This window comes from Arachis ipaensis, chromosome B3, assembly GCF_059453495.1.
Source record: "Arachis ipaensis isolate K30076 ecotype BB chromosome B3, ASM5945349v1, whole genome shotgun sequence".
Taxonomy (NCBI): domain Eukaryota; kingdom Viridiplantae; phylum Streptophyta; class Magnoliopsida; order Fabales; family Fabaceae; genus Arachis; species Arachis ipaensis.
In genome coordinates, this window is record NC_142438.1 from 111086920 (window position 1) to 111110990 (window position 24071).

Genomic DNA, 24071 nt, shown 5'->3' on the forward strand with positions numbered 1-24071 from the left:
GAGAATTGGAAATTAGAAGTTCAGATCTCAGGACCCAGAGACTAGAAAACCAAGTCTAGATCTCAATGCCTTCCTAGATCCAACAAGAACAATTGCAAGGGAATTGTAAATTGCAAGGAAAGTAGATGAAGAGCAATTAACAGAAATTAAATTCAATCAAGCAGTAAATAAAACAGAGAGATCCAAGGATGAGATTGAAACAGAATTTCTTCAATTCTCCAACCCAAGATCCAAGACAATTGTAATTGAAATTGAAAGCAATAAAACTAAGAGGAAGAGAAGTGAATTCTCCTTCCCCAAGACTAAGAAATTAAAGATCACTCAATATCCAAAGCTCTCCGAAAACTATTATGAAAATTCAAAGAGAAAGCTCTAAAAGAAAGCTCTAAAAAAAAAAGCTCCCCAAAGAACTTGAATTCTATCCTATTTATACACTTTCTTCCAATGATCTTCAAGCCTTGAGTTGGGCCTTTGCTCTTGGTGGAATTGGGTTGAAAGAGGCCTTGGTTGATTGCTCTTGGAGTTTGAAGAGGAACCAAAACGAACCAATTGAACCGGGTTGGAGTTTTGCAAAAGTTGGACCAAAAGTTTGAGCAAAAGTTAGGGGCTAACTTTTGCCCAAACTTTTCATATCAGCACCCATATCCAGCTGATACCAACGTTGGTGCCAAAGTTAGGGGTCTAACTTTGGCCCCAACGTTGGCCTTACCATGTGCACTTGTGGCGCCAATGTTAGCCACCAAGTTAGGGGCTAACGTTGGCGCAAACTTTTGCTCCTCCCCTTGTAGTTTTCATGTGCCAACGTTAGCCTCAAAGTTAGGGGCTAACGTTGGCGCAAACTTTTGGTGCCCAGGGAGTGTTTTTCTCATGCCAATGTTAGCCTCAAAGTTAGGGGCTAACGTTGGTGCAAACTTTTGGTGCCCAGGGGTGATTTTCATGTGCCAACGTTAGCCTCAAAGTTAGGGGCTAACGTTGGGGCTAACTTTTCACTCAAAAGTTTGTGCAAAAGTTTGAGGCTAACTTTAGGTCCAGCTTTTTGCTTCCTGGTTCAATTTCACTTATTCCATTGTCTTCTCTTTACTCCTAGCTATTCCTTCTTGCTTCAACCTTTCTCCAAGCTTTCTTCACCTATCATTAATCAACCAAACACATCAAAGCTATGCTTAAAATCATGAGATATTCATTCTTTCATAATATGTGACAATTATAGTATAAAACCTCATGAAATAGCATGAATTCATACATGGTTGATTCAATCAAGGGAAACATGAAAATCTACCTAATTGGCTTGCTTGTAGCTCAAGAAAGTGCATAATTCTAATGAAAACAAAAGAAAAAGACTAGTTAAAATAGGCTAGGATGACTTGTCATCATCTGGGTAGAGCTCTATAGGAGGGTATAAAAATTGGTACGCTATCCGATACCCTGTTGATACATCGTAGTTTTTTTACCTGTGGAAGGATCCATTGGAGTTTATTTTCATCTTCTTTTATTCTGATTGACAGAATCTATTGGTTTATTTAATTTGAAAAAAATTATTTTACCAACTATTAATTCCAGTCTTTATTATTGCCGAGCAGTTCTCTGACCTAAGTGACTATTTGGGCAGGATTAGCGGCACCCAAGAAAGTAGGGGACGAGAAAGGCTGGGACGGGGGAGTCGTGGATCAGTATAGACTTGGATGCTATTACCAGAGCTGACTTCTAGAAGATGTCTTTCTCAATGACTTTGCGGCATTCCAGAATACTACGCCAACCCCATGAAGGTAAAGTACCTGTCTCAGCATACATAATATCACAGTATCTGAAGTATTTACCTTTAAACATTTTAGCTAGTACAGAGTTTGGTTGTATGAGTAATCTCCAACATTGTTTACCTAGAAGAACCATATTCTAAGTTTTGAGATCTTTAAATCCCAAACCCCCTCCTTTCTTAGTCTTAACATCTTCTCCTAGCTCTCCAAGTCCATCTTTCTCTCTAACCCTCGCTGACCCTACTAAAACTTGGTTAGGATGTTGTGTATATCTTGAATTAGAGAGTGTGATAGCTTGAAACAGGAAAGCATATAGATGGATATAGCTTTACCCACTACTTTTATTAGGACATGTCTTCTCCCTGTTGATAGGAGCTTTTTCTTCTAACCCTCTGCATACTTGCGGACTTTATCTTTATATCCAAGAAAGCCACCTTTGGTGAAACTAAAGATAAAGTCCGTAAGCATGCAGAGGGTTGGAAGAAAAAGCTCTTATCAACAGGGAGAAGACATGTCCTAATCAAAGTAGTGGGTGAAGCTATCTCCATCTATAGAGTAAGAACCAGTAGTTATAACCTCCTTAATCCCCCCAATCCACCTCACATCAAATCTCAATCTCTCCATGATAAACTATAGAAACGACCATTCAACCCTATCCTAGGCTTTGTTCATATCGAGCTTTAAATCCATCTCTAGTTCATTACCTCTTTTCTTTGTCTTGAGGTAGTGCATACACTCATGGGGGACTAAAACATTATCTAAGATAAGCCCTCCCTTTAGGAAGGCACTCTCGTTAGGACTCACTAGAAAATTCATATTACCTTGCAAGCGATGAACTAGTAATTTCGAGATTATTTTGTAAACCATAGAAGAAAGACTTATTGATCTCACTTGAGTCATATCCATAGCATTCAGAACTTTTGGGATCAAGCATATCTATGTATGATTAAATAACTTCAGCATTCTTCCTCCCAAAAATAAACTTTTGATTGCCAAGAACACATCTCTCTCCACAATATCCAATAGTAGTGAAAGAACTTAGCCGTAAAACCATTGTCTCTAGGAGCACTCTGTGGGCGTACGTTAAATGTTGCTCTTCTAACCTCATCAACTCCTATTGGTTTCACCAATTTTCTATTCATTGCAGCTGTTACCTTTACCCCCAAATTATCAAATGCCTCAGTTGGATTTGCTGTGTGAGAAGCCATAAAAAGTGTCTTGTAGTAGTCTTCAGCCACCATTACAATTTCACTTCTTGACGTAACGATATTGCTATTGCTTTCCATAAGTTTCCAAATCTTGTTATTACTATTTCTCACTAGAGCATATTGGTGGAAAAAATCAGTGTTCCAATCTCCCAGCTGAAGCTGTCTGATCTTAGATTTATCCCTCCAATAGCTTTCTTCGTTCAAAAGAGCAGCTTCAAGTTCCTTTTCTAATGCAGATACCTATTCACCACTATGGGTTCCAGAGTTTCTAAGGGATTCTAGTCTATCTTAATTATCTTTAATTGATGTCTTCGAGATAGAGTTGGAAACTTGCTACCACTAAACATGTGAATATCTGTAGATTTTTAGCTTTTGTGCTAGAATAAACATTGGCGATATTTCTATTTGACTATTCCAAGCATCAATAATCATCTTTCTCACTTCTTCAATCCCACACCATCTCTTTTGAAACTTGAATCTCCTTTTGGATCTGTTAAGGGGAGGACATGTATCAAGAAATAGTTGAGCATGATCTGAACTTATTTCTTGTAGTCTAGTAACCATGGCGGAAGGGTATGGGGAGAACCATTCAACTGGTGCCATCATTCTATTTAGTCTTTCTTAAATAATCTCTTGCCCTCTTCTACGGTTTGACCATGTGAAAAGAGTCCCTATCATCCCAAGATCAATGAGATTATTTTCATTTATAAACTCATTGAACTCAGAGATGAATACGACTAATTTATGACTTCCTTCCTTCTTTTCGTGCTGCCTAGTAATTGTATTAAAATCACCCAAAGTCAAGACCCTTCCTTGGAACTGTTGAAGTATTTGGCCCAGCTCTTCAAATTGTCTTACTCGAGTGTGGTATAAGCAAATAAAATGCGTGCCAACGAGCCCTCATACCTCTGCTAAAACTGAATCTGTAATGTTTGCTGCAATATAAAATTCTCCCAAACTAAGCACTTCTACCCTTATGCCCTCCTTCTATGCTAATGCCATGCCCCAGCTGTACCTGTTGGGTCATGTAGAAACTAGACATTAAATCTGCATGATCTCAACTCCCTTTCTATTTGTCAAGATTGATTTTGATTTAACAAAAGAAACCAGTTTCAGGAGAGTGAGATCTACACATCCCTTTAAGGCTAAAAATTGTTAGGTGTCTCCCCAAACCCAAAAATTTCATGCTAAGATTCTCATTTCCCTTGGGGCACCATTTTTTAGCTAGTGCCCTCCACCTCAACATCATTCATTTGGATCTCACTAAGACATATTTTCTTCTTGTGCAGATCATTCTCCTTACCTCCACTCAGACCCCTCTTCGAGCCTGATGCCAGGGCATCTTGGCTAGTTTTACAAGCCATTTTTAGTTTATTTTAGGGTAGTTTTATGCATTTCTTAGGAAACAAGTAAGTATTTAGATGAGAATTTCATGCATGCCTTGATTCAATTAAACTTGATTGTTTGTGTGCTTTTCATAAGATTTTTATGCAAATTTTGCTTGATGATTGAATGATACAAATATCTTGTGAATTATAGCAAACTTTGATGCATTTTGTTTGGTTGATGATAGGTAAGAAGAAACAAAGAAAGGTGATAAACCACTATTTTATGGTTTATCTTATGCTTAATTGAGTAGTTTTTATCAACTCTTTACCCACTTATTCATAATATTTGCATGGTTTTATATTTTCCTTCCTGATTTTGTGCTATAATTGAAAACATGCTTCTCTGGCTTTAAATTACCAAATATTAATCCTCTCTTATTACCATTAGATGCCTTGATATGTGTGTTAAGTGTTTTTAGAGATTACAGGGTAGGAATGGCTCAGAGGATGGAAAGGAAGCATGCAAAAGTGGAAGGAATACAAGAAGTTGGAGAAATTGCTAAGTTGTCCAACCTGACCTCTTCGCACTCAAACGGCTATAACTTTAGCTACAGAGGCCCAAATGACGCGGTTTCAGTTGTGTTGGAAATCTAACGTCCGGAGTTTCGATTTGATATATAATATGTCATAGTTGCCCTGACACTAGGCAACGCGAATGTGTGCTCCACACGGACGCATTGCAGTGACGAAAAATCAGCGTGGCAGATTTCGCAACCAGCGATTTCTGGGGTATTTTTGTCCCAGTTTTCAGCCCAGAACACACAGATTAGAGGCTATAAAGGGGAGGAATACATCCATTCATCATCATGCTCTCATAATTCACTTCTTATGATTTAGAGGTAGTTTTGAGGGAGAGGTTCTCTCCTCTCTCTTTTAGGATTTAGAATTAGGATTTCTTTTGCTTTTAAGATTATCTCTTTTTATCAGGTTCAATATTTTTTTATTTATTTTATTTTCCAATTTAATTTATGAATTCCCATGTTAGAACTTATTTCTTTGAATTAATATATTTTGAGGTATTTTAGACTTATGATTGCTCTCTTTAATTTATGTTACTGTTGCTTCCCATCTAAAGGCATTTTTATTCCGGTAGATTTACTTTGTCCCTTTTTGGTCTTGGTTAAGAAATCAGTAACTCAGGAGTTATCAAACTCAAACATGATTGATAATTGTTATCTTTGCTAATTGAATTGAACTTCAATAATCCCAATCTTTCCTTAGGGATTAACTAGGATTTGAGGATCTAACTAATTAGTCACTTGACTTTCCTTTGCTCTAGCAAAGGTTAACTAAGTGGAATTAAGGTTCATTTTTCACATCATTGATAAGGATAACTAGGATAGGACTTCTAATTTCTCATACCTTGCCAAAAGTTTATTTTACAGTTATTTATTTACTTTACAGTCTTTTACTTATTTCAATTGCAATTTAAACTACTTGTTCCTCATCTTAAAAACCCCAATTTACAATCTCCATAACCAATAATAAGAACATACTTCCCTGTAGTTCCTTGAGAAGATGACCCGAGGTTTAAATACTTCGGTTATCAATTTATTTTGGGGTTTGTTACTTGTTACAACCAAAACGTTTGTACGAAGGGATTTCTGTTGGTTTAGAAACTATACCTACAATGCGACTAATTTTATAAAATTCTTTACTGGCAAAAATTCTAATGTCAAAATGGCGCCGTTGCTGGGAAATTACAAACGTGTGCCTTATTATTGGTTATTGTAAATATTTTTTTTACTTGTTTATTTGTCTTTATTTTTCTTTTTTTATTTCCATTAGCTACTATGAATCCTCACCCCTGTCGTTTTGAGCTTGTTCTAATATTGTTGAAAGGAGTAAAAGTTATAACAGGAACATGCATCAAGGTTGGAAGAATCAAAGATGGGAGGAGCCACAAGGATTTAATCAACCCTCTTGGCAACAACCCCCTCCAATGCACTATAACCAACAACCATTCTGTGATGCATACCAAAATGACGACTATAGTGGACCCCCTTGTAGTTACCAACAAGGCCCACCATATGATTATGAACTGCCTCCTCAACACAGCTTTGGACCACCATACTCACAAGCTCCCTACTAGCAGACATCATCACATGATTCTAACCCGTATCCACCACACCAACCACCTTATGAGCCATATGAACCATATATAGAACCACCCCAATTCCAACCCAATTACTCCCAAGAACCACCACCTCAATATTTGCCATCTCCATATCCATGAATCCAAGAGCACTATGATCCTACTTATGATAGCCGAGCGCAACAAGAATCAAGGGATCGTCTCACGGAAACATGTGCAAAACTTCAAGCAACCCTTCGCCAACTGGATCAAGTGATAAATCGATTACCTTCCCGACGTTCGGACACTCAAGGAACCCCCATGGCCTCATGTGGGCAATCTAATGAAGAAGGTAGCATGAAGGAGATATTAGAAACTCCGGTGGATAGTGAGCAGCACGATTTTATATTGAAACAATTGGAAGAAGCTACGCCTGCCATTGAGGAGGAAGAAGTGGTTGAAGACTTAGGAGATGCGGAACCTCCATGGGAAACTCAAGTTATAGAGCCTCCTTCAAAGACATTTGAAATTGATGTTGAGGAGGGTGTACAACCTCCAAGGCATATCATGGTTGAAAACTTTGAAGGAGATGATCAAGAGATGGATTCAATCATTGATGAAGACTTATCTACATTTGAATCCTCTCCCGTTGGACTAGACATGGAGATTAAAGAAGAAGAAGCACAACCTCCCATACCCTTAGTAAGCAATGAAGAAGAGATTGAATTGGAAGAAAGCTACCAAGAGGAAGAGGTTGATATTGAAGAAGTTTGCAAAGAGGCGGAAGTTGTCAAAAAGCACAAGGGAGTGGAGCTTGAAATCACTTTGCCAAAGTTATTGGAGACCCCTCCCCTAAGTTGCCATCATCCTTCACAACATTCAAGTGGGTAAAATTCATATCCCTTAGCTTTCTAATTCCACTTGAATATGGGCTACTGGAGACGGATGGTCAACTTAGAGCTCTTTGTGGCATTAAGAGTAAGAGGAAAATGGTCAGTGGTAAGAATTGTCCTGCAAGGTTCATTATGGTTGGAAGCTTTATGTTTAAACGCAAAGGTTGGTGTAAAGCTCAATTGAATGGGTCTAGGAAGCTGTTTGATAGCTGCAGTGAGAATTCAAATTACTTATCACCCGGCTGGAAAAATACAGATCCCGACAAAAATGGGTGTAAAAGCAAGATTTGGGATCCTGGAATCTGCTCTGACATTTGTCACCCCGGGAGCCTAAGAATCTGTTTGAAGCTTCTTAAGGGCTTTACATGCCTAGTTTAGGATCCCAGAGGATATTGGAATCACAAACATTGGTGGAGATTCCTGGATGAGTTCAAGCATAAGCCACTATAACAGGAAGCTCATCAAATGTCCAACTTAAGGACTTTAACTAAAAGTGCTAGGTGGGAGACAACCCACCATGGTATGATCGTTCCTTTTTCAATTTTATTTCGTTGTTTGTTTTTATTTTATTTTACTTTATTTTCATTGAACCTGGAATTATTTATTGCATCTACATTAGCATTGCATTCTGCATCCTGCATATAAAAAAAAAACGCACGCGACGCGGCAGCGTCGCTAACGCGTCCGCGTCACCAGTGCGTTTTGGAAGAAAAGAATTGAACAGAGAGTCATGCGAGAGCATGGCTGAAGGCGTGCCTTTGGCACAAATTGATCCACGCGACCGCATCGCTGACGCGTCCGCGTCATGTGGGAACTTTGGCCTCCTACGCGAACGCGTCACCCACGCGGGCGCGTGACATGAAAATCAACGTGAAAAGGGTACATAGCCGAAAGTTATGCTGGAGTGGTGCTGGACTGGTGCTGATCGCCCAGCCTTACCACGCGGACGCATGGCTCATGCGTCCGCGTCACATCCCTGTCATGACCACTCACGCGATCGCATCGACCACGCGACCGCGTCACCCTGATATTTGGTAATAATGCATTTTGAACTGAGAGTTGTGCGAGCGTGAGGCTGCCCTCGCACCAGTAGCACAAAATGCGTCACGCGTCCACGTGACCGACGCGACCTCGTCGATTAATTTAAGCGCAAGTCGCGCGACCGCATCCCCACGCGTCCGCGTTGCTTGCGCCGCACAGCTTATCCAGATCAGCCAATTATCTTATCTTTTCTTCTCCAATCCTAATTTCTTCTATCTTTTCTTCTTTCTTCTTTCTTTCTTACTTTATTTCTTTCTCTTCTCATTCTTCTTATCTTTTATTTTATTTTATTTATTTGCATACTTTCATTTATTACATTTTTATTTTGTTTTCTAAATTTATTATTTTACTATTGGTGTTCAAATGTTCTTATTCAACTGTTATATCTTTTCTGGTATTATCTTAGTGCTTATGACTTGTTTTATTCTGATTGGGTAACATTATTTAAATCAATGCTAATCTTTTATGATACTTGTACTTCTCTTGCGTTGATATGAACTTATACTATCTTGCATTACCCACATTTTCCTCTCCTTTGTTGCAAATTTTGCAACACTAGTATGCCATGTGCTTATATTGTTTTCTCACGTACATGTTGAAGCTTCCATGTAAATGAGACCCTTTTCATTTGGCATTAACCCACCCATACTTCATTTGTTTTCTTATCTCTATTTCTGGGTTACTTTTCTTCCCTTTTTCTTTCAGGATGGCCACCCGAAAGGGAATCGGAAGACGTTTACATGGGGAGACAAACAAGTCCATCAGCACAATCCTTGGAGAAAAGCATCAGTTGGAGAGACCCGTCCACTTGTACATCTTAGCATGCACCGAGGACGGTGCAATCTTTAAGTGTGGGGAGGTCGATACCGATCTCCATGGGTTAGTATTTTCTTTTCAACACTATTGTTTTATTTTCTTTGTTTGTTCATTATTGCATTTGCATGTTTAATTGCATGTTTGTTTGATTTTATGCATTTAGCTACTGCTTGGTTGAGAAATAATAAGTTTCTTTTTAAAGACCCTATTTTTGAAAAATTTTCACTAATTTAAAAATCAAAATTTTTGTGTTAAACTTATCAGAAGTTGTATTTGGAACATGGTTTTTGAGTTAAAGAACACACAACCTGTGAGATTTTGAGCCTAATTACATGGTTACATTATTTAACCATAAATATTTTATTCTTGTGTATTTTCTTCCCTATGATTGTAATCTTTGCTTTGTTCCATTCTATATGTCCATTATTTAATGTATTTACATGCTTGCATATGATTGAGGCCATTATTTGATTTTAGCTCACTTATCCCAAATAAGCTTACCCTTTAAATTACCTTTGTTAGCCACTTTGAGCCTTTTTAATCCCCATTTGTTCTATATTTTACCACATCACTAGCCTTAAGCAGAAAAATAAATTAAATACCCCAATTGAATCTTTGGTTAGCTTAAGATAGAGATTGTGCATCAACTAAGTGTGGGGAAATTGTGGGAACATGGGTTAATAAGGGAATGCATCATGTTTTTGATTTATTTGAATATTGGGAATTTGGGAACCTACTCATGAAAAACCAAAATAGAAAAATAATGGAAAATCCATGTGCATTGATAAGTTATGTTTATTTCTCTACAAAAAAAAAAAGAAAAAATCCAAAAATATTCAATAAATAAGTAAATAAATAAGGGGAAAAAATTACCCCAATGCTAAGTTAATAAAAAGATCAATGCACATGTGATAAAAGTAAAGAAATATCAAAAATTTGGTACATGAGTATGGGAATCATACAAAAGTGGAAATTATGGGTAGTTAGGCATGAATTTAACAGTATATAGAGTATATGTATATTAGGTGAGAGCTTAGGTTAGTCAAAGATTCATATTATAGCTCACTTAGCAATACATGTACCCTTACCTTTACCTCAGCCCCATTACAACCCTGAAAAGACCTCATGATGTTTGCATTAGTATGCTAAATATTTGTTGATTAGTTAGATGAAGAACAAAGTTTAGAAAGCACGACTAGAGAAGAGTAGAGTGAATTAACCCTAGACACTTGAGAGATTAGAGTGCATATACACTACCAGTGAGGGTTCAATGCTTAATTCTATGTTCCCTGCTTTCATGAGCTATCTTCTTACAAGTTTACTTGTCTTTTATTGTATAATTTGAATTAGTGGAAATTGGTTTGTATTTGTCTTGGAGAACTTGTTTGCTTTTAACCAAGTAGGCAGAAACATTTTGCATATAGTTGCATTCATATAGATAGGTTGTATTTTATATTAATCTACCATTCATCTTCATCTTTATAGCTTCTCTTGAGCTTAGCATGAGGACATGCTAATGTTTAAGTGTGGGGAGGTTGATAAACCACTATTTTATGGTTTATCTTATGCTTAATTAAGTGGTTTTTATCAACTCTTTACCCACTTATTCATACTATTTGCATGGTTTTATATTTTCCTTCCTGATTTTGTGCTATGATTGAAAACATGCTTCTTTGGCCTTAAGTTCCCTATGTTTAATCCTCTCTTATTACCATTAGATGCCTTGATATGTGTGTTAAGTGATTTCAGAGATTACAGGGCAGGAATGGCTCAGAGGATGGAAAGGAAGCATGCAAAAGTGGAAGGAATACAAGAAGTTGGAAAAATTGCTAAGCTGTCCAGCCTGACCTCTTCGCACTCAAACGGCTATAACTTTAGCTACAGAGGTCCAAATGACACGGTTTCAGTTGCGTTGGGAAGCTAACGTCTAGGGATTCGATTTGATATATAATATGCCATAGTTTCTCTGACGCTAGACAACGCGAATGCGTGCTCCACGCGGACGCGTCGCAGTGACAAAAAACCAGCGTGGCAGATTTCGCAACCAGCGATTTCTGGGGTATTTCTGACCCATTTTTCAGCCCAGAACACACAGATTAGAGGCTATAAAGTGGGAGAATGCATCCATTCATCATCATGCTCTCATAATTCACTTCTCATGATTTAGAGGTAGTTTTGAGGGAGAGGTTCTCTCCTCTCTCTTTTAGGATTTAGAATTAGGATTTCTTTTGCTTTTAGGATTATCTCTTTTTATCAGGTTCAATATTCCTTTTATTTATTTTATTTTTCCAATTTAATTTATGAATTCCCATGTTAGAACTTATTTCTTTGAATTAATATATTTTGAGGTATTACAGACTTATGATTGCTCTCTTTAATTTATGTTACTATTGCTTCCCATCTAAAGGCATTTTTATTCCGGTAGATTTACTTTTTCCTATTTTGGTCTTGGTTAAGAAATCAGTAACTCATGAGTTATCAAACTCAAACATGATTGATAATTATTATCTTTGCTAATTGAATTGAACTTCAATAATCCCAATCTTTCCTTAGGGATTAACTAGGATTTAAGGATCTAACTAATTAGTCACTTGACTTTCCCTTGCTCTAGCAAAGGTTAACTAAGTGGAATTAAGGTTCAATTTTCATCATCATTGATAAGGATAACTAGGATAGGACTTCTAATTTCTCATACCTTGCCAAAAGTTTATTTTACAGTTATTTATTTACTTTACAGTCTTTTACTTATTTCAATTGCAATTTAAACTACTTGTTTCTCATCTTAAAAACCCCAATTTACAATCTCCATAACCAATAATAAGAACATACTTCCCTGCAGTTCTTTAAGAAGATGACCCGAGGTTTAAATACTTCGGTTATCAATTTATTTAGGGGTTTGTTACTTGTGACAACCAAAACGTTTGTACGAAGGGATTTCTGTTGGTTTAGAAATTATACCTACAACGCGACTGTTTTTATAAAATTCTTTACTGGCAAAAATCCTAACGTCAGAAGGGTAGAGAAGAAGCAGAGCAAGCAATGTTGATGGCCAAGAGAGGTTCAAGGTGCCATAGTTGGAATCATAGTTGGACTCCAACTATACCGCAACTATGCTCTTGATAGCCTGACGGGGTCTTCTTCAAACAAGAATAACTTGAGCTACAGAGCTCCAAATGAAGTGATTCTAAAGGCATTGAAATGTAAGAATCAAGAGCTTTCCAACCATATATGGCACTACATGGTGAACACTAAATTTGAAGGAGAAAACTTACCCCAAAGTGCAAAGATGAACATACTATCAACTTGTAGTAAGGCCAGCTGACCTCGTCACCTTCCATGGAGTACAAGTCGAGCTGTAGAGCTCCAAATGACACGTTTCCAATGGCATTGAAGTGCTTGAAATGCATTTCAAACGTTGCACACCAACGTTAGTGACCCTGTCCCCTTCAAAGGAGCATAACTTGAGTTACAGATATTCAATTGAAGTGCTTCTAATTGGGTTAGAAAGCTGATATTCCGAGCTTTCCAACCATGTATAATAGTCTATAATGGAGCACGAAATTGGAAACATTGATGAAATGGAAAAGAGACCAACGATGGAGCCAAAGTTGGTGCTCCAACGTTGCCTCAAACGTCATGCTTAAAAGAGGTGCAAAATTGGAGCCAAAGTTGGACTCCAACTATGCCTCAAACAATAAGCAAGAAGGCAATGCTTGAGCCCAAAGTTGGACCTCAAACGCTACGTCAAACGTTGGCCAAGAAAGGTGCAAATTTGGAGCCAAAGTTGGACTCCAACTTTGCCTCCAACTTCAATTCAAGAGACCATAGTTGGAGCCAAAGTTGGACTCCAACTATGGGTCCAACGTTGAGGTAGAGAAGGTTCCAACATTGGAGGCAACGTTGGGTCCAACGTTACCTCCAACGTGCTCGAAAAATTTCAAGGTTTGGAGTTGGAAAATCGTGAAGTGACGCGTACGCGTGGGTCACGCGTACGCGTGGATGAGTAATTTTGCCAAATCTACGCGCATTCGTAGGTGACGCGTACGCGTGGATGAGTAATTTTGCCAATCCACGCGCACGCGTGGGCGACGTGTACGCGTGGATATACGAACGTTGGACTCCAACGTTGAGTCAAACTATGCTGGCTGCTCCCAGAAATTTTCTTTTTAAAGTAACGTTTGAGTCAAACGTTTGATCACCAACGTTCTCACCAACTTCAATACAAAATAGCACCCATGCAGGTATGAATGTTTGCTAGCCAACGTCCTCATCAACGTCACTAAAGGCCACTCCCAACTAGCTTCAACAAAGGCCAAGGCCCACATCCAAGTACTTGAAGATCCATTTTGAAGATGAGAAGTAGAGTATAAATAGAAGAATTCTTGAAAACCCTCGGGAGGCCTTGAGGGGGGCTCTGGGAGTTCAAAACTCTGTTATTTCTCTTCTGCACTTTTCTCTTTTTAGTTTTATGTACTTTCTTTTCTTTTACTTTCTAGCTAGGCTCTATTTTCCTGTACTCTTCTTCTTTGTAATTTGAATTGAGCTATGAAAAACTAACCTCTTTCATTGGGTTAGAGAGCTCTGTTGTAATTTAATGGATCAATACTAGTGTTCATTTTTCTTTCTCTATCTTTTCTCTTGATCTGCTTAGAAAGAATTCGTTATTCATTTAATTATTCAATTGTCATGGGAAAGAAATTGAATGTAACTGGGTTCTGTGATAGGATTGGAAGAGAAATCACAGAATCATGCTTGAATTCTTTCTCACATTAGGATTAGGTTGGGGTTTGGATGGATATCGTGACATGTATTCCTACCAACACTTTGATCTATGAATGTGTGTGGTATAATCAGTGACCATATATCATCTCTTTCCATGAGCACTTAAATCAAAGAATTGGGCAATTGTTCATGCTTAGAGAGAGTGGATTGCCAAGGAATTAGGATCGAATCACCTAAGATTGCCAAGGAGATCAATGAATGCTTTGATTAAGGAAGAGATGAAAATGAACTTGATCCGGAGAATTATAACATCTCTTGACCCCAATAAGCTTTCCCATTTCTGATCTACCCATTCTTTTACATTCTGCCCATTAATTTGATGCTCAATTTTCCCATTCCCATTTAATTTCTTGCAATTTAATTTCTACTCTTTACATCTTGCAATTTACATTCCGCCATTTACATTCTTTGCAAATTACTTTTCCCGCCATTTGATTTCCTGCATATACAACTACAAATTTGATTCAGTTCAACTAGAATATTCCTCTAATTAAAGTTGATCAACAATCAATCCCTGTGGGATTCGACCTCACTCTATTGTGAGTTTTTACTTGACGACAATCCGGGCACTTGCTGGTGGAAATTTGTTGAGAGACATGTTTCGGGACATCAAGTTTATGGCACCGTTGTCGGGAATTGATTATATATTGACAATGATTAAATTGGAGGATAACTAGATTGAACACTTTTATTTTATTTTTTTATTATTTTTATTCAGTTGTTTATTTTTGTTCTCTGCAATTTGAGTGTTTTTCCTTGTTGATTTATCCACTAACTATTTATGATATTGCCTCACTAAGAATCCCTCATTTATGACAATGCAAATTCTAATTTCTTTTGGTGATTATTGTTTGAGACATAACTTTTTGTAAGAAAGAAAGGAACATCCATCATATTTTAGTCAATCAAATTTCATGGGAAACTTTCCACCACCCCAGAAGGATTCACGTTATTATGCTCTTGGTAGGTAGGAGTATAAAGAACATGAAATGGGGTACTTTCCAGAGCCAAAACATAGTTCATACTATTATGACAACTACAGAAATTTTGGCTTGGGAAGGGATTTTAATGCTGCATACCCCATTCATCAAGGACTATCACCCCGTAATTGTCCAACTGATGCACCTCCACAAAATCTTCTAGAATTTGCAATAGAAGAACTCTCCAAGAGATACCTCTTCATTGCCCAACTCACTGAGTTTTTAAGGCAAAATATAAGGGAGGTGATTGAAGATATGAAAATCTCAAGGAGAAATCAAGAAGAGCAAATGAGACAATTGGCACAATATTCTGTTGAGGAACCAACCAATGTCTTTCCTTGGCCAGGGAAAGAATATCATGCCATCAGTCTAAGGAGTGGAGAAGTGCTTAATGTGGGTGAAAATGAGGAATTGGTAGAGCAAGTGAAAGAAATCCTTGTACCAAGTGAGCCACCAGTCCAAGCACTCCTTGATGAAAAAGATGCTCCAACTATCCAACAATACCCAAGTCTTGAGATCAAAGATATGAAGGCAGTAGAAACAAGCACCAAAATGAGGATTGTGACCGAGAAACAAAGGATCACATCCATGAAAAAGAGAAGGTCAAAGAACAATCCAACCCCTGATACAACAAGCAAATTCATTCAAGCAAATCACAAACAAAAGCTTGCTGGAAGGAGGCACTCACAACAAGGGGCATCAACTGGCTCCTTCTTCCACTTGAGGTCATTCCTCTTAAAAAATTGGAAGAAGTGGAAGAAATTCATGAACAAAATGTCAAGCTAATGACATTAAAAGAGCGCTTGTTGGGAGGAAACCTAACCAGAAGTAATTTTCTTTTCTTAGTTATTTCAATAAAAAAGTTAAGTAGACTTCTCTGTATTGCAAGGAGCAAAGTTTGGTGTTGCACACCAAAGTAATTCAGGGGTGAATGTGTGATTCTAAGTTTTGTGTTCCACCACAGATCTCATTTAACAACACATTGCAACCCTTCAATGACAAGTCACTGACTCCAAGCAATCAGAGAAATTGCTTAACATGTTTTTAGTTTCTAGTTCATAGTTTATTTTTCTAGTTCATAGTTGTTTTCTTAATAAAAGCACATGAGGTTCTCTGTATGTACTTAATCTAATGCATTAGGTAAGGAACTAAGTTTGGTGTCCAACTTAAGTTCCGAAAATCACAAGCATACATGCATGCTAACCATCTCTCAAATGCTTGGGGAACAAACAACTTCCAATAACTTTGTAGGAAGTCAATCAATCTCTTGGAAGGGTTATGCACCATCATCCAAGGAGACAAAGAAGGATATAAAAGTTATGGATGATGATGATAAGGAAGAAACAAGAAGACACCAAGAGGTTGTATTGTCACTTAACTGTTTTTGGTCTGTAGTGCTTTAATTGGAAGTATGATTGTGCCCTGTTTGCATGAACTTTTACATTTTGTGTGCTTGTCTTTATTGTCATTTTGGGCTACTAGTCTAAATGCCTGCCTCATTTTCATCCTGCTTGAATTGTATGCTGTGTCCTTGAGCTCAATAAAAGAAATTATGAGAAATTGTTGTGAAAAACAAGAGTAAAATCCAATGTGCAGAATAAAATCCTAGTGTTATGGTGGTATTTGCTAGCTAAGTTGGATCATCAATAAGGTACAAGGCTAAGATATCTCTTGAATTTTGAGCTTGAAGTGCTCTCTATGAGATTTAAATGAACTAATAAGATCCTGAAAAGAGAAAAAGAGAATGAAAAAGAAAGAAAAGAGCATAAAATAAAGCTGGGCACCAATAGTTTGAACCTTAAGGCATGTGTCTGTGGTGTTTTTGTGCAAAGATCTGCTTGGATGAGTAAGTTCTTAGGAGTGCTTCATCACTTGACAATTTGGGTTAACTAACCTGAAATTATCAACAGAAAGTCCACTATCAAAAGCAACATTGTCACAAAACATTTAGCAACCCAAAGAGGTGTTGGACACCAAGGTCTAACAAATGAATAACAAACCATGTGCCTGTGGTGTGTATGTGTTGAGGAGAGACTTGGGCTATTATGTCCTTAGGGGTGTTTCAACACCTAGCACCTTGAACCAACTGGTTCAGGAGTATTGGCTGAAAGCCTATCCTAAAGAGTTGATTCAACACAGAACACTTAGCTACAGAAAGTAATAAGCTCTAAAAAGGAAAGAAAACAAAAACAGAGTTGAGTTAAGAATCAAGAATAAGAGTCTCATAGAAGGCAATAGAGTGAGAATCCAAGAGCATATGAGAGCCTAGAAACCAGCAAGAACATGAACCTAAAGTGCCATGCATGAAACTCCATGAACCAAGGATTTGAATTCTCTGAATAAGGACTTATATCTCTTGTATTTTCATTTCATTCTTCTTATATTCTATCACTTGCTTGAAGACAAGCAAGATTTAAGTTTGGTGTTGTGATGCCAGGGCATCTTAGCTAGTTTCACAAGCCATTTTTAGTTTGTTTTAGGGTAGTTTTATGCATTTCTTAGGCAAAAAGTAAGTATTTGGATGAGAATTTCATGCATGCCTTGATTCAATTAAACTTGATTGTTTGTGTGCTTTTCATAAGATTTTATGCAAATTTTGCTTGATGATTGAATGATGCAAATATCTTTTGAATTATAGCAAACTTTGATGCATTTTGTTTGGTTGATGATAGGTAAGAAGAAGCAAAGGAAGGGTAGAGAAGAAGCAGAGCAAGCAACGTTGGTGGCCAAGAGGGGTTCAAGGTGCCATAGTTGGAATCATAGTTGGACTCCAACTATACCTCCAACTATGCTCCTGACAGCTTGAGGGGGTCTTCTTCAAACAAGAATAAATTGAGCTAAATAGCTCTAAATAAGGTGATTCTAAAGGCATTAAAAAGTAGGAACCTAGAGATTTCCAAGAATATATGGCACTACATTGTGGACACTAAATTTGAGGGAAAAAACCTGTCCCGAAAGTGCAAATATGAACATAGTATCAACCTGTAGTAAGGCCAGCTGACCTCGTCACCTTCCATGGAATATAACTTGTGCTGTAGAGCTCCAAACGACACGATTCCAACGGCATTGGAAATTAGACTTTCAGCGCTTTTCAACAATATATAATAGTATGGGGTGGACAATGAGTTTGAGCTCCAGAATCTGGCATTTGTTACCAATGTTGGTGTGCCAATGTTGCCGCAAACGTTGCACATCAACGCCAGTGACCCTGTCTCCTTTAAAAGAGCATAACTTGAGTTAGAGATATCCAATTGAAGTGCTTTTAGTTGGGTTAGAAAGCTGACATTTAGAGCTTTCCAGCCATATATAATAGTCTATAGCAGAGCATGAAATTAAAAATGTTGATGAAGAGGAAAAGAGACCAACGATTGGAGCCAAAGTTAGTGCTCCAACGTTGCCTCAAACGTCATGCTTAAAAGAGGTGCAAAGTTGGAGCCAAAGTTAGCCTCCAACTTTGCCTCAAACATTGGCCAAGAAAACTGCATAGTTGGAGCCAAAGTTGGACTCCAACTATGCCTCAAACTATAAGCAAGAAGGCAACACTTGAGTCCAAAGTTGGACCTCAAACGCTACCTCAAACGTTGGCCAAGAAAGGTGCAAAGTTGGAGCCAAAGTTAGACTCCAACTTTGCCTCCAACTTCAATTCAAGAGACCATAGTTGGAGCCAAAGTTGGACTCTAACTATGGGTCCAACGCTAAGGTAGAGAAGGTGCCAACATTGGGGGTCCAATGTTACCTCCAACGTGCTCGACAAATTTCAAGTTTTGGAGTTGAAAAATCGTGAAGTGACGCGTACGCGTGGGTCATGCGTACGCGTGGATGAGTAATTTTGCCAAATCCACGCCCACCCGTGGGTGACGTGTACGCGTGGATGAGTAATTTTGTCAATCCAAGCGCACGCGTGGGCGACGGGTACGCGTGGGTAGGCTAACGTTGGACTCCAACGTTGAGTCAAACTATGCTGGCTGCACCCAGAAATTTTCTTTTTAAAGTAACGTTTGACTCAAACGTTTGATCTCCAATGTTCTCACCAACTTCAGCCAACGTCTTCATCAACGTCACTAAAGGCCACTCCCAACTAGCTTCAACAAAGGCCAAGGCCCGCATCCAAGTACTTGAAGATCCATTTTGAAGATGAGAAGTATAATATAAATAGAAGAATTGTTGATGATTTTGGGAGCTCTCGGGAGGCCGTGAGAGGGGCTCTGGGAGTTTAGAACTCTGTTATTCCTCTTCTGCACTTTTTCCTTGTTAGTTTTATGTACTTTATTTTCTTTTACTTTCTAGCTAGGCTCTATTTTCCTGCACTCTTCTTCTTTGTAATTTGAATTGAGCTATGAACAACTAATCCTTTTCATTGGGTTAGGGAGCTCTGTTGTAATACAATAGATCAATACTAGTGTTCATTTTTCTTCCTCTGTCTTTTTTCTTGATCTGGCTAGAAAGAATTCGTTATTCATTTAATCATTCAATTGTCTTGGAAAAGAAATTGAATGTACCTGGGTTCTGTGATAGGCTTGGAAGAGAAATCACAGAATCATGCTTGAATTCTTTCTCACATTAAGATTAGGTTGGGGTTTAATGGATATCGTGACATGTAATCCTACCAACACTTTGATCTATGAATGTGTGTGGTATAATCAGTGACCATACATCATCTCTTTCCATGAGCACTTCAATCAAGGAATTGGGCAATTGTTCATATTTAGAGAGATTGGATTAACAAGGAATTGGGATCTAATCACCTAAGATTTTCAAGGAGATCAATGAATGCATTGATTGAGAAAGAGATGAAAATGAACTTGATCCGGAGAATTATAACATCTCCTGACCCCAATGAGCTTTCCAATTTCTGATCTACCCATTCTTTTACATTCTGCCCATTAATTTGATGCTCAATTTCCCCATTCCCATTTAATTTCTTGCAATTTAATTTCTTACATCTTGTAATTTACATTCCGCCATTTACATTCTTTGCAAATTACTTTTCCCGCCATTTAATTTCCTGCACATCCAACTTCAAATTTGATTCAGTTCAACTAGAATATTCCTCTAATTAAAGTTGATCAACAATCAATCTCCGTGGGATTCGACCTCACTCTATTGTAAGTTTTTACTTGACGACAATCCGGTGCACTTGCCGGTGGAAATTTGTTGAGAGATAAGTTTTCGTGCATCAGAGCCACTTATAGCCTTATAGCCTTATATCCCCTTATATGAATATATGTAACTTAGTGGCTGAAATATATAATTAATATTAACATTAATGAACTATATATGACTTACAGTACATATATTATTAAATAATATTTATATAAGTTATTTAAAAACATATGTATGTAGAGTATTTTTAATTATGAATATAGTTTATGTAATTTTCGTTGTATGTTAGTCTATTTTTTTTATTTTTATTCAGGTAATGAGAGTTTTAAAACCGAGAAAATTGGTTCCACCAAAATGATATAGCCACTTGGTGACTGATGCATTATGAAAAATCAGTTTCTATCATTTATCTTAAATAGGAAGGGTAAAATATAAAGCATTCCTAATGATGGCATTAATAATGGATAGATAATGCCCCAAGAAATATACGTTTTATCTTCTAGTGGGTGAATAAACAATTAAAGTGGAAGATGTGACACACATCTATGGTCTCCCGACTAACGGCCATCTTATAAGTAGAAGAATGAATGCGTGGCCAACTTTGGGATACCGTTAGACGAAAATGATCATATACCTAGTGCAATTAAGTTATCATGGATTAGACAAATCTGTGATGCAAAGGCGTTGGACACTCCAGAGTCTATGTAATGCTATTTCGATGCTACATATTCTTCTTGATTAGGATCAGTTTGTTTCCTGACAAGTCGACGTCGATGGCGAGCTGTAAGTACTTGCCCCTGTTGAGCAATTTTTCGGAAATTAGGTCTTACAGTTGGGGATCGACATGTGTGGCATATCTATATAAGTCTTTGTGTCGGGTCTCGCGTTATGATATGAAGGAGATGGATGGCTCACTAGTGTTGTTGCATGTCTAGGTTTGGGAGCGAATTTCATGGCTTGCTTAGATTACCGCATCCATTCCTCCGAGTGGAATATTTTTGTTGGATCAAAGGAAAATGGTATTTTCACATTGAAAATAGAATTACCATTCGCTTAATTGAATATTATTGTATTAAGTCATTTTTGTTATATTTCTAATTAGGGAGCTTAACATTTTTAGGTAGAATAATTAGAGGCAACTCTAGAACCATATAGCAATGATGGTAGCACATGTTAGGTATATGCTTGATGATATGCAACCTCAAGCGGTAATAAGTCAAAATATTGAATTATAATAACAATTAATATCCTTATTGTGGTTAACATATGCTCTGGTCATATAACATTGTAATGCAATTTTTATGACTGTTGTACATCCAGATCCACTATGACGTGCCACAAGATGTATACACTCATCATGAGATATGGACTGTTGTTGTCTCCTTGGTCAACTTTGAGATCATAGAATAGTACCCAACTGATCGAGTTCGTCGATAGTTTGGCTATCCATAGCCTCTACTTGGTCCGGGAAAGGATCTAGAGCAACATCACAATGTCAAGTTGCATGGGGAATAGAACACGGACTGGAGAGAAGTCCATAGTGAATGGTTCAGTAGGTGGAAACTAAATCGACAGCATTATATCATTGATGGTTTTCACATGAATCCTTATACACATATGGTTGAGTACACTGATTGGTACAAAGGAGAGTTTGGTGGCCATTTGACTATATGCGACAAAGTTCGGGGTCGATCCGTTTGATGCACAAAAATCACCCTCGCCAAGATAACCACCACCCCACAGCCACACTATCTGCCCCCACCACCCGCACACTAGCAATTGTACTACCCACCGCACTATCCACTTCTACCACAAGACCATCCTTTCCACTATCCACCTCTTCCACCATATTATCCATCTTTCCCACGCTACTATCCACTACAATACAATCCTCCTCTACCATACTACCTACCATAGGTTCCATGACAACAACAGGAAAGCAGTGTTCAAAGTTTTTCAATATCTCAATTGTTGGAATTAGGACTAGACCAGTTTTGGTTTCACAAAATAATGAGGAATCAAATGCAGGTTTCGTTCAGAGTTAAGTAGTTTTTGTGGTGCTCGTCGTATTCCTAGCAATGCTGGCAAGTCTCCTACACAATTGTCTACGAATTTCAGGGGTAGCTACCTTAATGGTGGCTTCAGCTGCACGCATAAGAGGGCTGATATACGCCTGAATAAACAAATCTGAAAAATAAGCAAATAAGACACATGTAGTGAAACGAATGAAGAGGAGTAGGGATACAAGGACGTAAGGACGGGTAACAGCGACGATGACTCCCCATGTGGTGGTGTAGGCGGCAACTGTCAATGCTATAGTGGGCATGAAAGAGCATATTTTTTTCAAATTCATTAGTACCACCGGATAAACTTAGCCCATCACCTTTCATGCACCAAAGATTTTTGCAATCAACTTTTGCTTTGCCAGTCACACTTTACGATAGCCTATCGTATAGTTAAATTTTGAATGAATATCTAAAATCACGACTCGGACCTTGATAAAAGAGTCGGCTTCAACTAAAGGCCTTATAGCATCCGCAATTGTGTCAGATTCCAGTTTCGAATGGTCTTGAGAAATTGTACCCATAGTACAAGTATGAGTTCCAATGTATCGTCTAATTTTCCAACTATTTTTTCTAAATCAAACTAGCCCAAATAAGCCCATCCCAACTTCTATCATATTGCAGTCATTTCGCATAAAATGTCAAAGGCTCAGACTCAAAGACCTTATAATCGATCCCCTTAGAAATGGTGTAATTCCTAATTGCCATGATTACAACTTTTTTGGAAATGAACTCCATTTCAACAACAAACTCACCATCTTGCAGAAAAAGAACACCTTTATACAATGAATACCAATTTTTAAGTTCTATAAAAGTATATCTAGTTGTATTTAAGGTCTTGCTTATCAATATATATTTAAATTTTCAATGATTTGTATAATATTTCATCAAATTAGTCACAATAGCAAGTAAAATAATGTAAGTTATTTTTTATTTATCTTTGGTACAAAACAGTCTTATTAAAAAGTACTCTCAAAATCACTGAAAGTTATCGTTTTGAAATAATCAACACTTTTTAAAACACACTTTAACTGGTACCTTAACTAAATCCATAAAAGATATGCTTTCAACAAATATATTTTAAATAATTCAACATCTAAAATTAAAATGTATAATCAAAATTCAAAAATTGAGAGTAAAATTGTCGTAACAAAAAAATAATACGGTGACATATCTAAGTTTGCCAACTCAAAAAATTCTGGTGCGTTTATAGCTTCGAGATCCAAAAACACACATGAAAGATGGCACACCAAAAGGATGTTGGCTTGCTACCGTGTTTATTACAATCTAAAATTTTGTGTCGATGGTCTTGTTTCCTCTGAACATGTTATTATTGGTTAAGAACTCTTCTTCACTGTCACTACTATTTTCTTCCTAATCTATGGTGTCCCCTTTATTTATGAAGGATTTATCCACTTTGTGACTAATAGCCAACCCCTCGAATTTAACATACAACTCGATCATCGACACATGAGCTTGATTCTATCGATAGATCATTAATCTCCAGCATGGTGGCTTCATTGGTCACATTCATTACTTGAAATTGTATTACACCACCGAAAACTAACACGGGCTTCTTGTTTAAAATATTGCTGACTTTCTTTAAAAACTCACCGTATATATGTTGGCATAGTCTACTTTGTACTTCTACAAATGAAATTGTAACACCCTAATTACCCTAAGCCTTATATCATGTCGTAAAGCAAAGGATAACTAAAGGTCACGACAATTCTAAAGCTTATATATATATATATATATATAGAAAGAAATAGTAATACTAGAAGCTCAATGAAGGAATAAGTTCAAAACAGAGTTTCAAAAGCGCAAATGTTCACACGAAGCTAAAAGCATAAAGGTACAAGGTATAGATACAAGATAAGAAAGCATAAATAGATATATGAGTATAGTAGTGATGAGCGGATAATTTATACGCTTTTTGGCATTGTTTTTAGTATGTCTTTAGTAGAAT

At 37.5% G+C, this 24071-nt stretch overlaps 1 protein-coding gene across 1 annotated transcript; it reads right to left on the reverse strand.

Annotated features, from left to right (window-relative positions):
- Nucleotides 1-1688: 1688 nt before the first annotated feature.
- Nucleotides 1689-3565, reverse strand: LOC148572036 (uncharacterized). Its single transcript, XM_088507357.1, has 3 exons — nt 3308-3565; nt 2858-3202; nt 1689-1775 (listed from the first exon to the last, which is right to left on the reverse strand). The coding sequence occupies exons 1-3, from the start codon at nt 3563-3565 to the stop codon at nt 1689-1691; spliced, it is 690 nt and encodes a 229-aa protein (XP_088363483.1).
- Nucleotides 3566-24071: the final 20506 nt, after the last annotated feature.